Below are 25455 nucleotides of genomic sequence, written 5' to 3'. Positions count from 1 at the left end.
CTTTGGGCTGGTCCTGTTGTTTCACCATGGAACTGCCCAAAATACATCCAGGTTCTTTCCTTTCCCTGCAATTGATTGGGAATGACTGGAGGCTCAGGCCTGTGCTCCTGCTGGGGATGCATGTGTTGTTCCTTTGGTTGGGTTTCTGGGAGTCTTCTTTTCTTTTTTTTATTGCTCAGCCCTACAATGGGCGTGAAAAAAAAATCCCTGGGAAATCCTCACTGAGAAAGAGCAGATGGGGGAGAAAGAGCTTCCCTCTCATTCATCCTATTTATCTATTTATCCTATTTATCTGTTTATCCTATTTTTCCTTTGTTTCCAGTGTCCTCCAGGGGCCTTTCCTTGGGAGGAACGATTAAGAACCGGCTCTACCGGAACACAGGGCCCACCTGAAAATAAACCTGGAGAAGAAAAGGTCCCAGGGAGAGCTCAGAGCCCCTTCCAGGGCCCAGAGGGGCTCCAGGAGGGCTGGAGAGGGATTTGGGACCAGGGATGGAGGGAAGGACACAGGGAATGGCTCCCACTGCCAGAGGGCAGGGATGGATGAGGAATTAGGGAGAAATTATTCCCTGTGAAGGCAGTGAGCTCCTGGCACAGGGTGCCCAGAGAAACTGGATATGGAAGCTTAAAACTTGTAGCTGAAGAGAAGAAAAGCCCAATGTGCTCTCACAAGGCGTGTGGCAGAGGAATGTTCTTTATTTTGCATGTCTTTATTCATAAAAAAGTAAAAGGAAGAACTGCATGCGTTGCTATTCGTCATTATTGTACACAGTGTTTGTAGTGGGATAAATGAAATTAAAGTAACAAACAGGAATAAAAGGCAAGCTGGTTGAGAGCAGTGGTTCCCCAGCATCCTGTCTCCAGCATGGGCTGGGATCAGAGGCTAAAGAGAGATAAAAAGGAGATAAAAGTAGAAGAAAATATAAAGTGGCTTTTTTATGAATTAACATGCCTGGGAGAGAAGTTTCTTCCTGACCCAGGCACACCTTACCAGCCACACTCATGTGTTGGTATTTATTATTTGTATTTCTCCGTGCCAAAACACACAGGACAAATCCCTAAATCAGGCTCCTGGTGCTTTCACTTCCAGCAAAGCCATTCCAAAGGAAGAATTTTTTTTTCCAGAGGCTCACAGGGAAGGGAACTTGGGGAGGGGAAGGCAGCTGAGCTCCCCAGCTTCACAGAGGGAGCTGCACCTGGAATTGGCACCTTGGGAAGAAATGGGGGCATTTTGGTCACAATTGATACTTTGGGAAGGAATGGGGGCATTTTGGTCATAATTGATACTTTGGAAAGGAACGGGGGCATTTTGGTCACAGTTGGCACCCTGGGAAGGAACGGGGGCATTTTGGTCACAATTGGCACCTTGGGAAGGAACGGGGGCATTTTGGTCACAATTGATACTTTGGGAAGGAATGGGGACATTTTGGTCACAGTTGATATTTTGGGAAGGAACGGGGGCATTTTGGTCACAATTGGCTCCTTGGGAAGGAACGGGGGCATTTTGGTCACAATTTGCACCTTGGGAAGGAACGGGGGCATTTTGGTCACAGTTGATATCTTGGGAAGAAATGGGGGCATTTTAATCCCACCTTTTCCAGTCCCATCCTCTCCCAGGCCCAGATTTCCTCCCCTTCCAAATGCAATGTCTGTGTTTGAGAGCTCTTTGCCTCCCAACCCTTTTTAGTACTGAAACACCATGAGCCATTTCCCTCCTTCCTCACTGGCAGCTTTTCCACACATCCAAATTGCTCCTCATCTTTCCCAAAAAGGGGAAAGCATTAAATAAAAGCATCCCAGGCAGGATCTGAGGGGAGTGGAAGAGTTAATTCCCATGTCTGGAAGGTGATATTCTATTTTATTCAATCCCAATGGTGTTTTTTTTCCAACACCACAGAAAAGTACTGAGACCCTTCCACATTTTCCTACATTTTCCTACATTCCTTTCCATTTTTTTTTTCTAGACTATTTCCCCCATGTCTGCCAGTGTTTAAATCCAGGATACAAGAAGATGGTTTTTACTGCACTTATAAGTGGTTGCTGCTGGTGAATCAGCACATAAAAGAGGCTAATTAATGACTTTTGGAATAACTAACACCCCCCAGGCTTCAGTTTTACCTAAAGGGATCATATTTATCCAGAGACAAGTGCTAGCAAAAGAGAAATACATTAAAATAATCCAGCAATCCTACTACTACATGGAGTAAATTGCAGGGGAAAAAAAAAAAACCAACAAAACACTTAGCAGGCTATTTTTTCTTCGTTAAACGTGATGAGCTCATAAAAACCCAATTAATTAGTCAGAATGATGTGAATGACTCGTCAGAGCTAATTTTAGCAGCCCAAAGTTAGCCAGCATTTCCACAGCAGCCGTTTCATCTCCTTCAGCAATAAATGGAGAGGGATGAACACTTCCAGGAAAAACTCATCCTGCTGCCCTCAACTCCCCAAAAACCCGAGGACGGTGGAGTGGAGACCAAAGAACTCCAGGAACCACAGAGAGCAGCCAAACACTGAATTTCTTGGCTGTTAAGAGCAGGTGAGACCAACCCCCCAAACTCCAACACGATTATTTTACGTTTGCAGGATAATTAAACACAATGCAAATGAACTGCAATCATCAGGGGCAAAAAGCATGATGAGGCATTGCTCACTAGATAATTACAGAGATGTGCAGAGCAGGAACTTCCACGTCACAGACACCTTCAGAACGTTTTCCTTTTTTCCCCAGTTTGAGCCCACAGAGGAGTTGTTGGATTTCTCTGTGAAGGATCATTTTTACACAGCCAACTGAGACAGGCATTTTTCATTTTGACAAAATCACCCTGTTTGTTCTCCAGATTGATCTTGATCTGTGCAAGGAAGCGCAACACGCTAAGAAGAAAAGCAAAATGAAATGAAATGAAATTAAAGAGGATTTGATATAAAATATTGCACAGCTCACTCCAGACATGATCTTCTCCTCAAGGCTCAACCTGATTTTGCCGATTTTTAAAACTGGAGGTCTTGTTTTGATTTTTTTTTTTTTCTTTTTTGACCTCCCGCATCCCTCCAGCTGCTGAGGGAGCAGCACCTCAGGGAATGGCTCATGATTAGGGAATGAAAGCTCTCCATGATCCCACTGTGGATCCCACAGGGCTGGGCAGGGTGTGAACACGTGTCCAAAGCCACTCAGGAATATTGGGGTCACTCGTTCCCTTGTCCTACAAAGAACAGCCCCGTAGATTCCACAGGGGAGCTCTGGGATTCCTGCACCTGAGGAATCATTTGTTGGGATAACGGAGCTTCAGAGCCTCCTGGAGGGACTGGGAATGGACTTTCCAAACCAATGAGGCAGCTTTGAAACCCCTACCCAGAGGGCCCAGGGCATGGTTTGTGTGCCCTGACGAGGTCATTCTGTGTCCCTGGGCATGGCCAGCCCTGGTCCCTGCAGGGGAAGAAGGTTCACAGAGGGTTTGCTCAAGGGGCTCTCTGGGCATCCCAAGTGGAAGCTGCTCCCTTGTGCCCACAGCTGCCTCTGGGGGGCCACTCATTCCCTTGTCCCACAAAGAACAGCCCTGTAGATTCCACAGAGGAGCTCTGGGATTCCTACACCTGAGGAATCATTTGTTGGGATAACGGAGCTTCAGAGCCTCCTGGAGGGACTGGGAATGGACCTTCCAAACCAATGAGGCAGCTTTGAAACACAGAGGGCCCAGGGCATGGTTTGTGTGCTCTGACGAGGTCATTCTGGGCATGGCCAAGCCCGGTCCCTGCAGGGAGGAAAGTTCACAGAGGGTTTGCTCAAGGGCTCTCTGGGCATCCCAAGTGGAAGCTGCTCCCTTGTGCCCACAGCTGTCCCTGGCAGCCCAGCAGGGTGTGCCAGGGTGTGCCAGGGTGTGCCAGAGCGTGTGACAGCGCGGGCACGCTGTCAGCAAGGTCTGGGATACAAATACTGCTGCACAAGAGTTCCTTGTTTGCATCCGAGGAGCTACGAGGGGACAATTTGTTGGGAGGGGTTCCAGTGGCAGGAAAAGTCAGATCTGGGACTCTATGGAGAGCCTGCTCAAGGTCACAGCTGCTTTCCTGTAGGAAACCTCTGCGGGAGGCTGGCTGGAAGCTGTCACCGGCTCTTCAGGCTCCTCACAGCTGGTGACGAGGGCAACAGCACTGAGGGACTTTTGGCTGTACTTGATTTCCAGGCCTGACTTCTCCGCTTGTTTCTCCCGCGTCTTCTCGGCGCGGTTCCACTCCCGCTCCTTCTGCTCCAGCTGCATGGCGCTGCAGTGAGGGGCGTACACCTCCGTGGTCTCCTCGAACTGCAAGCAGTCCACCTTGTAGTACTTCTTCTTGACGTGCAGCACGTCGTTGAACCTGTGGCCCCACAGGATCTCTCTGGGCACGTAGGAGCTGCGCGACTGGTGGGAGGTCCCCGTGGAGTCGCCCGTGTAGACAAACGTCACCAAGATCTCAAAGTTGTCCTTGGCCAGGGCTTTGCGGTCCAGGCCGTACAAGGGGCTGTCGCTGTCGATCTCGTGGACGACTGTGACGGGTGTGACCAGGATGATCTGGTCGTTGAGGAGCTTCAGGTCGCGGTACTCCATGGTCATCCTGCCCTCCTTGTCCTCCTTGTAGCGCAGCAGCTGCGCACGCACCGAGCCCTCCACCATGTGGTTGGGCCGGAAGTCCCCGATGCGCCACATCAGGCAGAATTTGTCATCCCTCAGCCCAACCACGGCGTAGTAGCTGAAACGGATGGTCTGGGCCCTCTTGCGGGCCGTGGCCATCTTGGCCAAGGCCGCCCCGATGATGAAGGTGTCGATGATGCAGCTCAGCACCGACTGCAGGATCACCATGAGGATGGCGAGCGAGCACTCCTCGGTCACGCAGCGGTAGCCGTACCTGTGGCAGCACATTTGAGTTAAATGGAAACCTCTGTAACCTTTGGAAACCAATGGAAACCTCTGTAACCTTTGGAAACCAGTGGAAACCTCTGTAACCTTTGGAAACCAATGGAAACCTTTGTAAAGGTTTCTTTTTAAGTGAACCGAGAGGGGGAATTGTGGGAATACATAAAATCAGAGGGGTTTGTGTCACAGACACATTTTATAAAAAATCCTTTCCTTAGGATTTTTTTCTCCTGAGAAGCTGAGAGGCCTCAGGAACAAAATGTAACCAATGGTTATCTGCTGCTGTGGAATGCAACAGGTGCATCCTTGATTGGTCCATGTTGGTTGTTTCTGATTAATGGTCAATCACAGCCCAGCTGGCTCATGTCACAGACATCTTTTATGGAAAATCCTTTCTTTAGGATGTTTCCTCTTAAGAAGCTGAGAGGCTTCAAGAACAAAATGTAAACATTGATTATCTGCTGCTGTGGAATGCAACAGGTGCATCTGTCATTAGTTCATGTTAGATGTTTCTAATTAATGGCCAATCACAGCCCAGCTAGCTTGGACAGAGAGTCTGAAACAGAGTCTTTTTTATCATTCTTTGCTGTTCTATTCTTAGCTAGCCTTCTGATGAAACCTTTTCTTCTATTATTTTAGTATAGTTTTAATATAATATATATCATAAAATAATAAATCAAGCCTTCTGAAACATGGAGTCAGATCCTCGTCTCTTCCCTCATCCTCAGACCCCTGTGAACACCACCACAGGGTGTGGGAAAGCTGCAAAAGGCAGCCTCAGAGACAGCAGAACTGTGATTAGAGCTAAGCAGCAGCCATGAGATTGGTCAGCAGAAAAATGATGTAAGAAGTAGAAAAGGACAAATAGAATAGTAGGAAAAAATATGTAAGAAGTAGAAAAGTAAGGACAAATAGTCTGTGTATTAACACTTGAAGAATAACCAGACAAGTGAACCAAGAGGGGGAATGGTGGGAATCCATAAATCAGAGGGGTTTGGGAAAGCTGCAAAAGGCAGCCTCAGAGACAGCAGAACTGTGATTGGAGCTAAGCAGGAGCCAGAGATTGGTCAGCAGGAAAATTATGTAAGAAGTAGAAAAGTAAGGACAAATAGAACAATGGTCTGTGTATTAATGCTTGTCTAGAATAACTCCCTAAGCCGCAGAAAAGCATATTTTGAGATATTAGGAAGATATTAGATATTAGGAAGTTCTAAGCTTAGTAATGGAGCTCTGTGCATTGTGTTTGAAGGCTCACAAGCAGGTATTGCATTTGAAATAAGCAAGCACTGTTTTAACTGAAGGTATGTGTGCTTATGGTGGTTGGATGGAACTACTGTCAATGTGCTTTTGCTTCGTGTGATTGGTCAAAAAACTTTTAAAGTGAGTTGTAATAGAAAATGTAGGGTTTATTCCAAGCCTGTGATCCTCCCCTGAAGTATCATGGATCTGTAATCCCATTGGCCCAAGTCTTATTCCACGCTCATTTTGAATCTCCCTGTCAAGCTGTGCAGGGGAGACCACAAGACATAAGTGCAAAGACGCTCTCTTGGCCCTTATTTCTCTTCATCCTTTCTTTCTAATCAAAAAAGGGTGAATTGTGGCGTTACATTTTATTTAAACAGTATGCTCTGTCTCGCCCCTCGAAAATGCATTCCAAGGTTTATTCCAAGCCTGTGATCCTCCCCTGAAGTACCAAGGATCTGCAATCCCATTGGCCCAAGTCTTATTCTGCACTCACTTTGAATCTCCCTGTTAAGCTGTGGGAGGCAGACCAGGCTCTCTTGGCCCTCGTCTCCCTCTCTCCTCCTCCCTCCCCTTCTCCCCTTCTCCCTCAGCAGCCCCAATATTGGGGATGGGCCCCCCAATGAACCCTCCTCTAATGAGCACACTCAGGAGCCGTGTGGAGTCTCCTTGCCTGCCTGCTGCTACCAGGGAACAAACAGCTTAGGGGACTCCTTGGGGACCCTCAAACGAACAACAGCTCGTACCCGATGGTGGTCTGGGTCTCCAGGGAGAACAGGAAGGCTCCAGTGAAGCTGTGCACGTTTGCCACACAGGGGGTGACCTCCTCATCGCTGAACAGGTCCCCGTGCTGGAGAGCGATCAGCCAGAACACCAGGCCGAAGAGCAGCCACGAGAGCACGTAGGACAGGGAGAAAATCACAAACATGTGGCGCCACTTGATGTCCACCAGCGTGGTGAAAATGTCCACCACGTAGCTCTCCCACTCCCCGAAGATGTGCTTGAAGTAGACGTTGCAGCTGCCGTCCTTGTGGAGGAATCTCCTCTGCAGCCTCTTCGCCTCCTTCTCGGGGCTGTCCCCACAGGTGCCGCGGTAGCTGACTTTGTTTCCCTGGATATTCACAGGTCTGTAGCGGCCACTTTGGTCATTCATCTTCCTCATCTCTGCCTCGGCTTATAGAAGGTCCCAGGAGTTGTTTTCTTTGTTCATTGGAAGCCTGTGAAATAAAGGAGAAAGTCTGTTTTTATTTGGATTTCCAAATCTGATCCCATTTGCCCCTGGAGGTGGTGGATGGAGCAAAAAAGAACCAGTGCAGAGCAGGGCTAAGACACAAGGAGCAATCCTTGGACCTGAGCTTGCTTGGTTTTGTTAAAACTTGGATTTCTCAGAGGCATTTGGCATTGCACAGTGGGGACTGCCCCAGGTGACTTAAAAATTACCATCATGGGTAATTTTTGGAAGGGTACAGGCTGTGACATCCACTACACAACTTTGCTCAAAACCAGGCCTGGAAATATGGCACAGCTCCAAATTCAACCAGTTAGAAATGGCCTTATCAACCCTAAAATTTGGTCTGCAGAGGAAAAGAAAAATCCAAACCTTTGTGGTGACCCTATTGTGAGTAACTCCTTTAATGACCCCATGAAGCAATATTAAAAGCAGGATGAGCTCCCTTAAGAAGTCACAAATGGCACCAAAGACTTAAATTTGGCCAAATATTGGAGGTAATTAATTGCTTTTTCCAATTTTCTTTGTTTTCCTTCAGTAGGAAAAAAAAAAAGGAAAATCCCCTTATTTAGAGGTAAAACTTCATTCACATGGGCAGGGAAATTCAGTGCTGGTGTGCTTAAACCAAAATATGTATCAAACACACCATCATCCATCATTATTTATGTTCCAGCACTGCCCAGAAAAACCTGCTCTTGAGAAGTGAACTTGACTGAGCTGGTGCTACAGTGACATGTTTGTTCAATTCGGCAAAAATTATTTACATTTCAAATGAAAAAAAGAAACCCCTCTGATGTCCTGGAAAGCTTCTGAAATCCTTCCTTAAAGCAAGCAAAAAAAAATATCCGGCTGCCAAAAATATTTAAATCTTGATTAATGAGTTTGGAACAAACAGGGAGGGTGTTAATGGAAGTTGTGGGTGACACAGATTTAGGAAGTGATGTGGATTAGGAGATTCCTCTGTCAGAGCAGAGAAGAACTGAGCAGTGCCAGTCCTGGGCCATATTTAGTGACCAAGAACAAGAATTATGTTAGAAATTGAGAGCTCATCACCTGGAATCCAGTAAAAACCATGACACTTAAAAAGGCAAATCCTTTTCCTGCAGGTCTCCAGCTCATTTAATGACATCCCAGCCATTAACACACAAACCAGTCACAAGTGTTGGGGGCACAGCAGAAAAATTCCAATTTTTTGCTAATTTCATGCTTCTAACTCATATTCTTAAAGGGAAAAAAAAAAAAGAAAAACCAAACCTAATATTTTTGTGGGAAACCTGTCACTATTCTTCCAGAAACTGCAAGTTTTTGATGGAAAAATGACAAGCTCTTTTCCCATCTTTAAGCTGGTTTCAGAGTTCGGATGTAGGTTTTCAGTGGAGCCAAGAAATCCATGGAAAATGAATTTAAGAAGAGAGAATGTCAGAAAAACCAACTTTCCTCGGGAATTCTTTCCCTCAGGTCTTCACTCCCTTTGCCTGAGCAGAAATGACTGCACACACTTCCAGGCAGAGGAGAGTCAGGCCCAGGAGTGTAAAATATATTGGATGGACTGGATTAACAGCCCAAGAACTCTCCCCTCATCCAAGGAACAATGACAAGCATGCAGAGATATTCATCCAAAAACACTTAAAAGCCAAACATAGTTTCCATTTCTTTTTTTTTTTCTCTTTTTTTTCCCTTTTTTTTTTTTTTTTTCCAGTCCAGAAATGAATGTGACATATGGTGTCGTAGCCTCAGAATGTGGCCTTCATTAAAAAACACAACATTAATGTTTCCAAAAATACTTCTTGGAATAGGGTCTTTGGAAACATTCATATGACTTGCTTTGCTCAGAGTTTTAAACAAACACTGCAGCCTGTTCCGTTGAAGACGCTTGACCCAACATTTTCAAAGTTGTATTTAACAACAAACAAAAACTGGAAACTGTTGAGGGTTGGTTTTTCAATTTTTTTTTTTTTTTTTAAGGACCTCATAATGTGAGGTGTGAAAATGAAGGGAACTGCAATCAGGAGCCGATGTGACTTTAAATAAAAACATTTGTAGGGCTTTGTGTTTGAGGTGTTGTGTTGCACTAAATTGTTTATTTAGGGTGAGGGGCAGCTCCAGCCTCTCTTCTCTGACGGGGCCAGGACCCAGGGAATGCTGGAGCTGGGAGCTTTTGTTGGATTTTAGGAACAGGTTCTTCCCCCAGAGGGTGCTGGGCACTGCCCAGGCTCCCCAGGGAATGGGCACAGCCCTGAGGGTACCAGAGCTCCAGGAGGGTTTGGACAGCTCTGCCAAGGATGCCCAGGGAATGGGCACAGCCCTGAGGCTGACAGAGCTCCAGGAGGGTTTGGACAGCTCTGCCAAGGATGCCCAGGGAATGGGCACAGCCCCGAGGGTACCGGAGCTCCAGGAATGTTTGGACAGCTCTGCCAAGGATGCCCAGGGAATGGGCACAGCCCTGAGGGTACTGGAGCTCCAGGAATGTTTGGACAGCTCTGCCCAGGCTCCCCAGGGAATGGGCACAGCCCTGAGGGTACCGGAGCTCCAGGAATGTTTGGACAGCTCTGCCAAGGATGCCCAGGGAATGGGCACAGCCCTGAGGGTACTGGAGCTCCAGGAATGTTTGGACAGCTCTGCCAAGGATGCCCAGGGAATGGGCACAGCCCTGAGGCTGACAGAGCTCCAGGAGGGTTTGGACAGCTCTGCCAAGGATGCCCAGGGAATGGGCACAGCCCCGAGGGTACCGGAGCTCCAGGAATGTTTGGACAGCTCTGCCAAGGATGCCCAGGGAATGGGCACAGCCCTGAGGGTACTGGAGCTCCAGGAATGTTTGGACAGCTCTGCCCAGGCTCCCCAGGGAATGGGCACAGCCCTGAGGGTACCGGAGCTCCAGGAATGTTTGGACAGCTCTGCCAAGGATGCCCAGGGAATGGGCACAGCCCTGAGGGTACTGGAGCTCCAGGAATGTTTGGACAGCTCTGCCCAGGCTCCCCAGGGAATGGGCACAGCCCCGAGGGTACCGGAGCTCCAGGAGGGTTTGGACAGCTCTGCCAAGGATGCCCAGGGAATGGGCACAGCCCTGAGACTGACAGAGCTCCAGGAATGTTTGGACAGCTCTGCCAAGGATGCCCAGGGAATGGGCACAGCCCCGAGGCTGACAGAGCTCCAGGAATGTTTGGACAGCTCTGCCAAGGATGCCCAGGGAATGGGCACAGCCCTGAGGCTGACAGAGCTCCAGAAATGTTTGGACAGCGCTCCCAGGGATGCCCAGGGTGGGATTTTGGGGTGTCAGGGCCAGGAGCCTCACTGGATGATCCTTCATCCCTCCCAACTCAATATCCCATAATTTGCTTTTCTTATTGACTGCTCCAAACCAGGGTTCATTGAAAATACTCCCAAACACCCCAGACTCTACAAGGGACTCAAACTTGTGAGTCAAAGGCTCCTGAGCGGATCCCACTCTCTGCTGTCACCATCAGAAAATCTTCACATTTCCAAGATTGTGTTTCACTGGCCCCATCTTTGGATTCTGGTGGGGAGAACCTTGGAGGATGGCACACACAGCAACGGGGTAAAGGCCACTCTGATTTTCTGGTCATCTGCCACAGCCAGGAGACAATTTTGCCATGGAGGTGATTTGTTTGGGGAACTCTGACTCTTCACAGGGTTTCTCCTAAGCTGCATGTACAGAAATACTCCAGTGGGTGTCTGAGATGGGTTTTTGGCTGGTACAGGAAGCCATGGAACAGGCTGGGACTTCCCAAAACCATCCAAAATAAGTCTGCAACAAGAAAGGGAATGTGATGTAGAGCTCCCTAAACCAAAACCAAAAATCCAGCCCTAGAGATGGATGGAGCAAAAAAGAACCAGTGCAGAGCAGGGCTGAGGCAAGGAGCAATCCTTGGACCTGAGTTCAGCTTTCTTGGTTTTCTTAAAACTTGGATTTCTCAGAAGCATTTGACATTGCACAGTGGGAACTGTCCCAGGTGACTTAAAACCCCAAACTGCACAGTGGACACTGTTCTACATCACCTAAAACTCCAAATGACACTGTGGAGACTGCCCCAGGTCACCCAAAATCCCAAATTACACAGTGGACACTGCCCCAGATGACCTAAAACCCCAAACTGCTCCATGGGAACTACCCCAGGTGACCTAAAACCCCAAATTACACAGTGAACACTGCCTCAGGTGACCTAAAACCCCAAATTACACAGTGAACACTGCCTCAGGTGGCCTAAAATCTCTGGAAAGAACCTCCTCAGCCACTCCTGCCCAGTATTTTGGGTGTGCTTAAACATAATCCAAAGCTGCACTTTTCAAGGCCATCTCTTCAAGTCTTTCAAGTGCAATAATAATAGCAATAATAATAATTAATAATCATGTATCATAATTAATAACTCTCTGACACTGATGTTGCTCAGAACATTCAGGTCCAGGCCCACCCTTGGGTGCTGCTGGATGATGTAAATCAAATTATGTTCCTGGACGATGTAAATCAGTTTTAGGGTCTGTCCCTCATTCCTGAGGACACCATGGAGCAGAAACATGATTTCCCTGTCCCAGACCAGCCCAGGGAGGTTGGGAACCCGGCTGTTTGTCCCTGTTCTCTGCTGCAGAACACCCAGCAGAACCTGACCATCCCCAAATTGCTACCCAGGGCCACAGAGCCCCAACCAGGCTGATGGCCTTCAGCCTCAGGGTCATCTCAAAAGCCTGATTTTCCAAACGGGAAATATTTGACACATCCCAAAGAAAGCCCCATGGTTCCATGAGAGGCCCTGTTACCTGGTAAAGGTTAACAAAGGGGGTGGGGGAGGATTTAAAAGCATTCTCCACTCACTAAAGCTCAAGGATCTGTTGTTGCAAATGCCTCTCAGATGTTGCCAGGAAGCGTTTTCACCTTCCTCTAACACTGACACATAAACCCTCCCCCTTTTCTGTCTTGCTTTTACTTTCTGTGGGTTTTTTCCTGGATTTCTGGGCATGTTTGTGCACATCATGAGCCTCCCCTTGCATTGCAGCACAGCTGAAGGTTTTTTTTTGCTCTCCGCTCTTATAAATGTATTTCCCCCCTTCAAATGAAGGTTTGTCAGAGATAAAAATAAAGCAGCCAAGCCAGGCAGGGTGGTAGGAAGGCAGAAACAGAGAAATCTCAGAAGATTTATTTAAATGGCAGAGAGTTGTTCTAAAGAATAAATGTACCAGAGTTTTGAAACCAGAATAATTGTTAATTATCTAAGCCAAGGCCAGGACTTTACTGTGCTGGATCCTGAGGTGCTCAGGGAGATACAGAAGTGCTCCAGAGATCTGTGCTCAGGGGCCTCCACACTGAACCCCCAAACTGGTATTCTTTAAAAATTTCACCCTAATCAGACACAGGAGGAAATTCCTGTATTTCAAAGGTCATAAAGGAGTGCAGTGGCACGACCAGGAACAAACCCAGCACCGACTTTTACCCATTGAAGAGCTGCCACAAAGCAAACACCAGCAGGAGCAGATTTTCTTATCACATTTCTATTTTCATGTAGTTCCTCTTGAGCTGTGCCAGAACAACTCCAGCTCCTCATTGTCAGAACAGTCAATCCAAGGCCTCGAGCATCAAGCTGAGCCTTTCAAAGACTTTCACTGGATGTAATTGTCAATTTAATCCCGATATTTGGAGTTCAGGGCTCAGTGTTTTGTGAGCATAATCCCTCTTGCACCATAACCTAATACCTAACAAATTGCTGCTACACCCCTTTTATGACTCCCTTTTCCCATTGTGTAAACAATAGGGGTGAATTTTTGTTCGGTGACAACTTCACTCAACAGCCTGTTTGTAAAACATTAAGCAAAACAATGTGAAGATCTGGCTTCCAGGCTAATTCTGTTCCGAGATCAAATCAAAAAGAAAACAACCCCAAACCTCCAAATTAAATTGGGTTTCTCTTAAATTGGTAATAATCCCTCTTGCCCCCACACTCAAAGTGGTGTCCCTCTCTCTCCCTCTGCAGTGTTGCTTTAGCAATCACCTCAGTTTTCTGCTTCATTTTGGAAATGATCTGAAAGGTTTCCAGTTTTAGTCATTGTTGTGTAACCCTGGAAGGGTTTCAGCTCCGAGACCACAAATGTGACAAGTCAGAACCTTCAGGGCTGCTTTGGGATTGGCTCCAAGGCTTGTTCCTTAAAAAAAATCCACCACCCACAAAACATAAATAAATCCATTGTAGGACAGCATTAAGGCTCTTCCTTCTTTCCTTCCTTCCTTCCTCTCACTCTTTTGGTTGCAAAGGGACTTTTCCTGCTGCTCACAGCCAATCCCTCTGCTTCTGATCTGTCCCCCCACTGTCCCAGGCTGCTCCAAGCGCTGGCCTTGGGCCCTCCAGGGATCCAGGGGCTGCTCTGGGCACCTGTGCCAGGGCCTGCCCACCCCACAGCCAGGAATTCCTTCCCCATATCCCATCCAACCCTGCTCTTGGTCACTTTGAGCCAACTGATTATCCCAGGGGATTCCAACATTCCTGTGCCCCTTATCCAAGGATATTCCAAAATTCCTGTGTCTCCTATCCAGGGATATTCCAATATTCCTGTGCCAAATTATTCAGGGTTATTCCAATATTCCTGTGCCTCTTACCCAGGGATAGTCCAACATTCCTGTGTCCTTTATCCAGGAATATTCCAATATTTCTGTGCCCTATATCCAGGAATATTCCAACATCCCCGTGCCCCTTATCCAGCAATATTCCAATATTCCTGTGCCCTTATCCATGAATATTAGAAAACTTTATCCATGCACTTTATCCAGGGATATTCCAACATTCTTGGGCCACTTATCCATGGATATTCCATTATTCCCCTGTTCCTTATACATGAATATTCCAATAATCCTGTGTCCCTTATCCAGGGATATTCCAGCATTCCTTCCATGAATATTCCAGTATTCCTGTGCCACTTATCCAGGGATATACCAATATTCCTGTGCCCTATATCCAGGAATATTCCAACATCCCTGTGCCCCTTATCCAGCAATATTCCAGTATTCCTGTGCCACTTATCCAGGGATATTCTAATATTCCTGTGCCACTTATTCAGGGATATTCCAATATTCCTGTGCCCTTTATTCAAGGATATTGCAAAATTCCGGTGCCCCTTATTCATGCATATTCCAACATTCCTGGGCCCCTTATCCAGGAATATTCCAACATTCCTTTGTCCTTTATCCAGGGATATTCCAGCATCCCTGTGCCCCTTATCCAGGAGTTTTCCAGTATTCCTGTGCCCCTTATCCAGGGAAATTCCAATATTGCTGTGCCCTTTGTCCAGAGATATTCCAAGACTCCCTTATTCAGGTCTATAGATGTGAGCAATGTATATGTCTAGAAGTTGCCTCTAATTAAAAAAAAATTAAACGTAGGGATTGTTTTAAGCAGGATTTTCCCTCGCTGAGACTCACACAGAGGCTGATTTGTGCCCCTCAAGGCCCGGGACAGAGCTCTGAGCGTGGAACTCTGACTGGAATTCTTGGTGTGGGAGATTTCCCCAGCCCTGCTGAGGGAAGGAGCTCCTGGATGGGAATTCCGAGCTCTTTGCCACGGAATTTCGTGCTCTTTGCTCAGCCAGCCGTGTTTTTCCTGTTCTACCTCTCCAGGCAAACAGTGTGAAAGAGGGAGCAGATCTTATCAGAGCCCATGTTAACAAAAATACATCAAATACAAACCTGCTACACTGCAAGTGTCAACACTCCACACACACACACACACACACACAAAAATGATATCTAAACTGCACTCGGGTTGATTTTATTGCCAAAGCAATTCCCAAAGATTGTTTTGAGAGACAACTTCTCTGTTTGGCCTCACAGGTGCTGCAGGCCTGTGAAATAAATCTCTCTCTTATTTATTCCACAATGCCATTACAGGGGTGCTGTCACCAGAGAGAAAAGCGTGGCCAAACAGAATTTCACCCTCTGGCTTGAAATTTACTGCCCTGATTCACTCCAGATTAGCTGGGAGTTGGATAAATGATCCAAACCATCAAAATTAAATTAAATCCAAGAGTGATGTACACGGCCTCAGTGGGAGATTTATCTTATCCTGTTTTGTATCCTGTATTTTTCATGGGTCGTTTTTACTCCTGTTCTCACTGAATAAAATGGAATTACAGCATCACTTGCTCGGAGCCAGAGTCCTTCCAAATTCAAACACAAATCCAAAGGTGATTAACCAAACCCCAAATCACTCCCAAGGCCTGCCCAGCCCCAAATCGTGAGCTCAGGCTGGTGGCATTCCCATTCTGGAACATTCCCTGTGCTGCTAAGCTCCATCACCTCGGGATGAGAGGAACTTTGAGAAGTGAAGTCTTTGAAGAACACAAAGCGGTGTTTCCCACAGGGAAAAAAAAAAAAAATAAAGAAAAGAAAAAAAAAGGGAAAAAAAAAGGAAAAAAGCCAAAACATCACTCGGGTGTCTTAATTTGGGAACAACCTCAAGGCTGATCACAGGAGGGAAAGAAAGTTTGGAATAAGAAGAATGAAAAAGTGATCAGGGAGGTGCTGGAACAATACCAGGAGTTCTGGAACAAAGGGAAAGTGATCTGAACACAACAATGGTCCCAAAAAAGCCCTGAGGATGGGCTGATGCCTGTTTGGGACTACCTAAAACAGAGGCCAGACAAAATTAAGATAATAAAAAGTGGTTATATTTGTTGAAGGGCCTTCAGGTACATTTAGGGCAAACAAAGCCCACCCAAAATGGATGAGGGGTCACGGGTTTTGACACTTTTATCAGTTTGGTCCATTTGTATATTGAGGGTTCATCTTCCAATTACAGCTCCAGCTAATGAAGTCATTTACCCCAAGTTTGCTGCCCCAAATTCACTTTTGTTTCCATCTCAGGGCCTGAGGCAGTGAGGTGTCCTTGATTGCCAGGCCTGGAGAGGAATTGTTGTGTCTGCCCCAAATTGGGAAAGCAGCAGCTCCCACTGTACATGGAGTTTAGAGTTACACACTGAAGAACTGCAGGGTTACAAATATATAAAATATATTTTATAGATAAAATATATAAAATATATTAAATACTTAAAATACATAAAATATATTTTATATAAAAATATATTTTATATATTTTATCTATAAAATACATGAAATGTATAAAATATATTTTATCTATAAAATATATTTTATCTATAAAATACATAAAATATATAAAATATATTTTATGTATACATACATAAAATATATAAAATATATTTTATATATACATCTATAAAATATATAAAATACATAAAATATATGAAATATATAAAATACATAAAATATATAAAATATATAATATATACAAAATACATAAAATATATAAAAGCCAAAATCCTGAGGCATCAGAGCCTCCAGCCCATCCCAGGGATGCAGGGATGCAGGGATGTCCCCGCTGCTGTCCTGCACTCACCCAGGACTCCGTTCCTGGCTCAGCCAGGGGCTCAGCCCCACCATGACGTGTGCTGATAATGATGATCTTGTGCCATGGGTTTGCTCTGGGGGTGTTTTCCCAATCAGGCTCGGAGATCTCTTTGTTCTGCCGTGTGAAGCCCGGCTCTGAGGTCACTGCTCACCCTCCACACCCTTTTGGCTGTTTATGGACAGAGCTCCGGGCCCGTTTCCCGCTGGGGAGGACACCAAGCAGGTCGTGTCATTGTCTGCCCCAATTGTTCTCCAATTCCAAGGAGAGGAGCAGCTCGCCAGCCCGGGGCTTTATTGTGGTCAAAGCCTCCTATCAAGGATGAAAGGATGTGCAGGGTACCAGGCGTGGGGATGAGGAAAAAAAATCTACTTTTTGTGTTAAAGCATGAATGGGAACCACCTCCATTGATTCAAAAGGAAAACTGGTTAAAGGTTCAGAGTCACCAGCTTAAAATGAGTGTGTCTCATATCCATGAATATTCCATAATTCCTGTGCTCTTTATCCAGGAATATTCCAATATTCCTGTGTCTCTTATCCAGGGATATTCCAATATTCCCGTGCCCCCTAACAATGAATATTCCAATATTCCTGGGCCCCTTATCCACGAATATTGCAAAATTCCTGTACCCCTTATCCAGGGATATTCCAATATTCCTGTGTTCCTTATACATGAATATTCCAATATTCCTGTGTCCCTTATCCATGGATATTCCAATATTCCTGTGTCCCTTATCCATGGATATTCCAATATTCCCATGTTCCTTATACATGAATATTCCAATATTCCTGTGTCCCTTATCCATAAATATTGCAATATTCTGTGCCTCCTATCCAGGGATATTCCAGCATTCCTGTGCCCCTTATCCAGGAATATTCCAATATTCCTGTGTCCCTTATCCATAAATATTCCAATATTCTGTGCCTTCTATCCAGGGATATTCCAGCATTCCTGTGCCCCATATCCAGGAATATTCCAATATTCCTGTGTCCCTTATCCAGGAATATTCCAACATTCCTGTACACCTTATCCGGGGATATTCCAGCATTCCTGTGTCCCTTATCCATTAATATTCCAATATTCTGTGCCTCCTATCCAGGGATATTCCAGCATTCCTGTGCCCCTTATCCAGGGATATTCCAATATTCCTGTGTCCCTTATCCATGAATATTCCAGTTCTAAAGGCCATTTCTGATGCCACCAAAACAGGTGGCTCTGGATTTCTGTGTGTGACAGAGGTCAGTAGGGACATCCCAAGGGATGCCAACCTTTCAGTATGTTTATTTTAGAAAACTGAATTATTTAAAATCGAAATTTTCAGATAATCTCCATTTAATAATTGAAAATTGAATTATTTAAAACCTGTGCTTTAGGTTCAGGGCAGATTTTGGCACCCTAATCTGCATTTCCTTAGAGCTGCAGGCAGCACATCCTCCTGTCCCAGTCCTGGGCATTTTATCTGTTTAGACAGAACTCTGGCATCTTCCAGAATAAAAGGATCCTTATTGCAGAAGCTGGAAAAATATCCAGGAGGAGGGATGAAATACTGCCCCTCCACACTGAACAGGGAAACTTTTCTTCCTGTGCTGCTCCAGGACTTGCTCCTGCAAGGTCTCATCTGTCAGCAGCTGCAATCAGCTCTAAGAGCCTGAATTGCCATCCTGGAAATCACTGGGGATTGTTTTGGTGACACAAAACCCAGCCAGGGCGGAAGTTCTCCGGCAGATTTGGGCCAGCACCCTGCAGTAAGGAGTGAGGGAACGGCAGATTTGTGTTTCCAAACCTGCTGTGGGTCTGCTGGGAGATAAAACCAGCACCGGGAGATAAATAAACAGTGGGAAGGATTCCACTGATTGATGGATGGGAAAGGATATTTGCCTTTACAAACAAACTGTAGGTTGGCTGATAAATGAAATTGGGCATTGAAAGACGAAAGAAACAATGGGGGAAACTCATAAATTCCATGAGAAAAATTTAAAGGGAGGGTTGTACATTAGAGGGGAGTCTCTGGTATCAGGTGTTTTGGGAAGTCTGTACCCCTCAAGTACCTCAGAAATGGGGAAAGAGAGAGGAAAACTGAGATAAAAAGGAGGTCATCATCATCATCATCACCATCCTCATCATCAGACCCTCTTGCATTTGAGAGGAATGGCAGATTTGTCTTTCCAAACCAGCTGTGGAGATAAAACCAGCACTGAGAGATAAACAATGGGAAGGATTCCACTGACTGATGAATGGAAAAAAAGATATTTGCTTTTACAAATAAACTTTAGGTTTATAATAAACTAGGTTTCCTGATAAATGAAATTAGGTATTGAAAGATGAAAGAAACAATGAGGAAGAAAAACCCATAAGTTCTGTAAGAATTAAAAATGAAAAGGGAGGGTTGTACATTAGAGGGGAATCTCTGGGATCAGGTGTTTTGGGAAGTCTGAACCTCTCAAGTACCTCAGAAATGGAGAAAGAGAGAAGGGAAATGTGGCTGGAAATTGGGATAAAAAGGAGGCTGCAACCTCCAAAAATTGGAGAGACCCCAGGGAAATGCCCCATGGCCTCTCCCTTGATTGGAACAAAGTTCCAGGACTCCTCTGCCTCATTTTTGGACAGAAACCTCTGCTGTTTGTGGGTTTGTTTTCCTAGCAGGAGCCTTTGGTTCTCAGAACCATTCCTGGTGCCCAGCTCAGCCTCTCCTTAGGGCTCCGTGCAGGGAGCTTGGGTTTCCCTCTGTTCCTCCCGACCCCTGGCACACACAGGCTCGGCCTGATTTGGAGAACAAAACGATTTAACGGCGTTTCCCGAGTTTTTCCACTGATTTCAGCGAGGTCTGTGACAAGCTGAAGAATTTGCAGGAATAGTGTTAATCTGATGTCACAGCGGCAATAAATCCTATTGTGCCGGATTGCACTCTGCCCATTAAAACGCTGTGACCCATTGTCATCCGAGTGGAACCACATTCCACTGCCTGCTCCAAAGGTTCTGATTTCACTCCCGATTGTTGCCAGGGCAACTGCACCTCCATCCAAAACTGCCTCACCAATCACTGAACTCCGTCTGAACGGGGCTGGAGATAAAGCAAAGCACTAATTGCTTATTCCCATTGAAAAAAAAAAAATCCAAATCGAGCCTTTCTGTAATTACTTATTCCCGCTGAAAAAGTCCAAATCAAACCTTTTTTTTTTTTGAGGCCTGAATACCAGAAACTCAAAGGAGCTCTTGGAGGGTCCCTTGGGTTGTTCTTTTTTGGGTTTTTTTTTCCTCATTTCTTTGTGGAATAACTGGTTGTGGTGACAAAACACCATGAAAAGATTAATATTCTAAGTCTATCCAGAGCAGGAGTGCACTGGAAATCTCACCACAGGCTGCTCCTGCAGAGTCCTCACTCAGCTGTGGAAAACTGAAAGGATTTTCATGAATAGTCAAGCAGCTGCTGAAGGCTTGTGAGTGGAAATAAAAAATATTCGAATTTCCCCGTTGAGATTTCTGGTGGAAAGCGACCTGTGCTTTATGGCCTCTGCTTTTATGAAGTGAATATCATCCCTGTGGCTCAGATTCGTCCTAATCTATACTTGAGAGGGACAAAGCCAGGTGGGAAATTGCTCTTTCCCCCAGGGCTGCTGGGGATCAGCATTTCCTGGAGAGCAAAAGGGGCAACTCGGCCAAACAAAATGGGGTCTGGGGGTCAGGAGTGAGCAGGGCCAGGTGCTGCAGGTTCTGCCCTGCTGCACAACATTTGGTGCCAATTTCAGACCAGTTTGGGAGAGAATATTTTAAAAGGACCCGGATGGAGATGCCTTTATTAAACATGGGAATTTTCCAGCTGTTTTCCGGTAAAATTTTACTCTTTGATCCAGGTGAGTCCTTTCGCACAGCTCTGTGAGCCTATCTTGGTGTTCTCTTGAAGAAAACTTGTCTGAAAAGATGTTTTTTCACCAAAATTACCTTTCTTTTTCAGTTTGTTTGCCAGGCAAACTGAAATGTCAGCCCTTAGATCTTCTGTGGGACGTGCTGACCCACTCTCCTAGCAAGGAGAAACCCAGATTTCAATGGTTCTACTGCTGAGTCTTTCCACAGGTTCCAATTCTCCCAATTCTCCAGCCCATCATGTCACCACAAAGCTGAGAAGTTGGAGATTATCCTCTCCTGGATGCCCCCTCAGAACATGAATTTATCTGCTTTAAAAAGAGGAACCAACGATGGGATCCTGACTGGAAAACCCAAGAATTGAAACGGTTCCTTGTGAAATGCAGCCCGGCCGCTTCTTGAGTTCCAGCTTTGCCTCCTGCCAGGCAGGACAGACAAGCTCTCTTTTACAACTGAAGATGAAAAATGAAGAATCAAATCAAGGCCTCATCCCCTGGTTTGAAAGCAAACAGAAATGGGAGGTGGTGTTTGCACGTTGGGCTCGTTTGCATTTATCGCGCAGTGGTTTAATTGCACAATGAATTACTGGGAAGTGGTGTTCTCTTACCAAACTTTCTCACCAGAAGTTCAGGGTGAGAATATTGGGCAAGAAAGGTGACTAATAGCAGAAAAAGGGGCAGAGAATCAGTCTCCAGAATTTCAGTCAGGCCAGGGAACACTGGGGTGAGGGAGCAGCGTCCTGGTGAAAGGCTTATCTCAAAAAACCAAAACCACCTCTAAAACACATCCCATAAACCCATCTAAGGGAAAATACTTTAAGATAAAAAGGTGTCACACCATTATTCAAGCCTCTCATTAGAGCATCTTTGTTAAATATGCTAATTTGCAAGGTCTACAAAATCATATATGCAATCTACCTCCACGTGCATTTCAGTGTATTCCACCGTAGCAAATTGTTGCACCATAAAAATCCTTATCAAGAACTGAAATGAAAGCCCTTTATCCCTTAACTGTGTCTAGATGTTAATGTTAATTCTGAAACTGCAACCAATTGTTGAACCATAAAATTCCTTATCAAACACTGAAATAAAAGCCCTTTATCCCTTAACTGTGGCTAGATGTTAATTTTCAAACTGAGGTGAGGGAGCAGCAGAAAATTCCTCAGTGTGGAGTGTTTCCCACCTGACCTTTCCAGGAGCTGCTCAGAGCCTCTGCTGGCAGAGGGGCTGCTCAGATTTCAACCTTTTTGTCTGAGAACCCACCCTTTGCTGAAGTTTTCAGTTTTTTTCGGAGAATTTCCCTGAGCTAATGACCCATCCATCAGTCCCTGAGTGACAGGTACAGAAATCCTGGTGAGGACTTGGCTGCTCATTCCAACACTTCCAGCAGAGCTGTTGCTGTACTTTTGGAGCCCATCTAAAATATGGATGGCCTGGGTATCACCTGAATTTAGAGAATTTGCAGCTGGTTAACTCTGATCAGCTGAATAATTCTGGTTTTGTCAGAAATGGCTCGAGTGCCCCAGCTCTGCGGGGCTTGGCTGATTTAGCAGCACCCATCTCCTTATCTCACTGCATTCACACCTTATCAGAGCAGGAATTGGGAGAGAGCAGCAGAATGTGAGTCCAGAAAAACATCCTGGAGTTTGGCATGGAGGTGGGAGAGGAGAAGGGAAGGGAAGGGAAGGGAAGGGAAGGGAAGGGAAGGGAAGGGAAGGGAAGGGAAGGGAAGGGAAGGGAAGGGAAGGGAAGGGAAGGGAAGAGAAGAGAAGAGAAGAGAAGAGAAGAGAAGAGAAGAGAAGAGAAGAGAAGAGAAGAGAAGAGAAGAGAAGAGAAGAGAAGAGAAGAGAAGAGAAGAGAAGAGAAGAGAAGAGAAGAAACAAAAAGATGCAAAACTGCTGTGGAGTTCATTAGTCTTTGCAGATCAGGAAAGTTCATTTTCCTCCTTTCCTTCTTTCAGTGACTAATTTCTGTTACTGTAACAAGGAGTAAAAAAGTTGATCTCCACCAAAACTTAAATATTCACTTCCTCTTCTCCACCCACTGTGTTCACTTGATAAAGCACTTCCCTCTCCATTCCAGCTCCGGCAAGAAAGCTCACAACAATATTACAGAAAACACTCTAAAAAAAGGTTTTTCTGTCAATTAAATGTTTATAACCACACTCTGCATCACCATCCCCAGAGAATGAGTCAGGGCCCCAGGAGAACACGATCCCAGAAGGAAGGAAAATGATGTAACACCAGGACTTTGCAAAAGTTTTTACCCAGACAGAGCAGCTCTCACAGCCTGGATCCACTCTGGGTTTCAGCCCTTCCAGCCTGGATCCCCTCTGGATTCCAGCTCTCCCATCCTGGATCCACTCTGGATTTCAGCTCTCCCAGCCTGGATCCTCTCTGGATTCCAGGCTCTCCCACCCTGGATCCTCTCTGGATTTCAGCCCTCCCAGCAAAGGTTTTTATCCAGACAGAGCAGCTCTCCCAGCCTGGATCCTCTCTGGGTTTCCAGCCTTCCCAGCCTGGATCCTCTCTGGATTTCAGGCTCTCCCACCCTGGATCCCCTCAGCATTTCCAGCCCTCTCACCCTGGATCCCCTCTGGATTCCAGGCTCTCCCATCTTGGATCCTCTCTGCATTTCAGCTCTCCCAGCCTGGATCCTCCCTGGGTTTCAGGCTCTCACACCCTGGATCCCCTCTGGATTTCAGCCCTCCCAGCAAAGGTTTTTATCCAGACAGAGCAGCTCTCCCAGCCTGGATCCCCTCAGCATTTCCAGCCCTCCCTGCCTGGATCCCCTCAGCATTTCCAGCCCTCCCTGTCCGGATCCTCTCTGAATTTCCAGCTCTCCCATCCTGGATCCCCTCTGGATTTCAGGCCCTCCCAACCTGGATCCCCTCAGCATTTCCAGCCCTCCCATCCTGGATTCTCTCTGCATTTCCAGCCCTCCCATCCAGGATCCCCTCTGGGTTTCCAGCCTTGTGGTTTGCTGCCTGGAGAAGAGCTTCGATCCCACCACAGCACAAGGATTTGGGGAAGTTTGGCAGCAAGGAAGGTGCAGAGGCCAGGAATGTGTAAGCAAAGCCTGGCAGAGGCATCCCAAGCCTTGCAGGGACACTGCATTGTCCCTGCCACCTCTCAGCTTGCCCTGCCTGCCAGGTGAGCTGCTCTGCACAGGTACCTGCACCTTGCTGCAGCAGTGAAAGCCCAGAGACAGCAAGGAGAGGAAATCCTGCCCCCACTCCGCCTCTGGTGTGACATTCCCAGATCCTCAGCCTGCTCAGAAAGGGATCTCAGAGTTTTCAGGCCAGCTTAAAATGTTTGTTCGGGGTTTAGAAGTAGAGGAATAGAGGGATTTCTAAGGGGGATGAGCAGGATTCTTGCTTTCTCACCTTTTTTTTGTGGATTTTCATGGTGTAAGAGGGGGGGAAATCTCTCAGCAGGCTCCTTGCACAGGTAGGGGTCACACAGGTGCTCATGCACACTCAGACCCAACAAATTGTGAATATTCCTGTTTATTCCTCAGCCCACACTCACCCAATCACCCCCACAAACCCTGAGCAGAGTTCTCAAAACTTTTATTCCATTTTCAGTCTCATGAGGAGGGTGAGACAACACAGCTGTTATCATTCACAACATCACAATCAGAAGCCAATTATTTCTTAATTACAATACACTATAAGTGTTTCTTGGCCTATCAGCTTTACCCCATGCTGTAAATGCTTTAAAGCTAATAATCTAAAATGATTGATGCAGGTCCTCCTACAATGCATCTTTCACAGTTCTATTTCCCTAAAGTATCCACTCTTTTTTGTAAGGCCATCCTCTGAAACTTGTTTCTGGTTTCATTTCTCTCCCACCAACGTTTGTCCTATTCCATGGCATTTCTAAGTCAGCATTCCTTATCTCAAAGTTTACACACAGACGCACGCGGTGTGAACCTTCTGTCAAGCTTTAAAAATTTCCTACAGTTCCATTTCCCACATCCTCCCTACAATTCCATTCCCCACATTCTCCCTACATTTCCATTTCCCACATCCTCCCTACAATTCCATTTCCCACATTCTCCCTACAGTTCCATTTCCCACATTCCCTGGCAGGTTCTCACCCTGACCCGCGGTGTTTAGAGCCTGGCTCAGCCCTGCAATTACACAGCTTAGCACCCTCCCTAAACATGGGCTCGAACAAGCTCTGCCTCTCTTTAATATTCAAATTAACGCGAATTCCAGCCACTCAAACCGTGTTTCCAAACAGCAGCCATCGAGCTGCCAGGTTACGCTCAAAACTGAACCATAAGCTGGTTATTCCCACCCGGGGTTGTTTAGTTAGTTCAGAGCTCTCTGAGGCAACAGAATTTCTGTTTATGTGAACAAACACAGGGAAAAGAGTAATTAAGGAAGTGAGAAATGGGCTTTACCTGAATGTCCTGCTGAGGTTTCAAAGAATCTCCGCTTCACTCCTTCCTTTCCCTTGCTGTGTCTCTCTCCCTGGCTCCTTGCATGGCTGGACTGACAGGTTGGCAGAGCTGAGAACGACAGGTTGGGTTTGTTTTTATAGACACAACTCCTCCCCCTCTCAAAGAAAAGCTAAAAAAAAAAAAAAAAAAAGGAGAAGAAGAAAAAAAAAAAAAGAAGGCGAGACTGCTTGGGAAAAGTTCACAGAAAATCCCGTCCTTTCAGCACATTCAAACTGGTGAGAAAAATGCGGCTTTGGGGAGCCCAGCAGTTTTCCGAGTGTTTTTCTCAAAAAGGCTCAAGGTTTGCCTTGCAAGAAGTGTGAAGCAACCAAAGGATTTACACCAGGAGCCGACCTGACCCCAAACC

At 46.1% G+C, this 25455-nt stretch overlaps 1 protein-coding gene across 1 annotated transcript; it reads right to left on the bottom strand.

The window, feature by feature from the left end:
• Positions 1-676: 676 nt before the first annotated feature.
• Positions 677-25455, bottom strand: KCNJ16 (potassium inwardly rectifying channel subfamily J member 16). Its single transcript, XM_071451390.1, has 3 exons — positions 25050-25455; positions 6878-7348; positions 677-4881 (listed from the first exon to the last, which is right to left on the bottom strand). Exons 2-3 carry the CDS (start codon positions 7291-7293, stop codon positions 4017-4019), a joined length of 1281 nt encoding a protein of 426 aa, XP_071307491.1. The 5' UTR covers positions 7294-7348; positions 25050-25455; the 3' UTR covers positions 677-4016.

The sequence above is a fragment of the Agelaius tricolor genome, unplaced genomic scaffold (genome assembly GCF_023055355.1).
Source record: "Agelaius tricolor isolate 1412-34295 unplaced genomic scaffold, bAgeTri1.0.p SCAF_32, whole genome shotgun sequence".
In the NCBI taxonomy this organism is placed as follows: Eukaryota; Metazoa; Chordata; class Aves; order Passeriformes; family Icteridae; genus Agelaius; species Agelaius tricolor.
This window is presented reverse-complemented; position numbering and strand designations above follow the sequence as displayed.

Coding starts and splice junctions, on each gene's coding strand:
- KCNJ16 (XM_071451390.1), bottom strand. CDS start 7,293: ATGAGGAAGATGAATGACCAAAGTGGCCGCTACAGACCTGTGAATATC. Junction 4,882..6,877: donor GAGACCCAGACCACCATCGG/GTACGAGCTGTT, acceptor GTGCTGCCACAG/GTACGGCTACCGCTGCGTGA.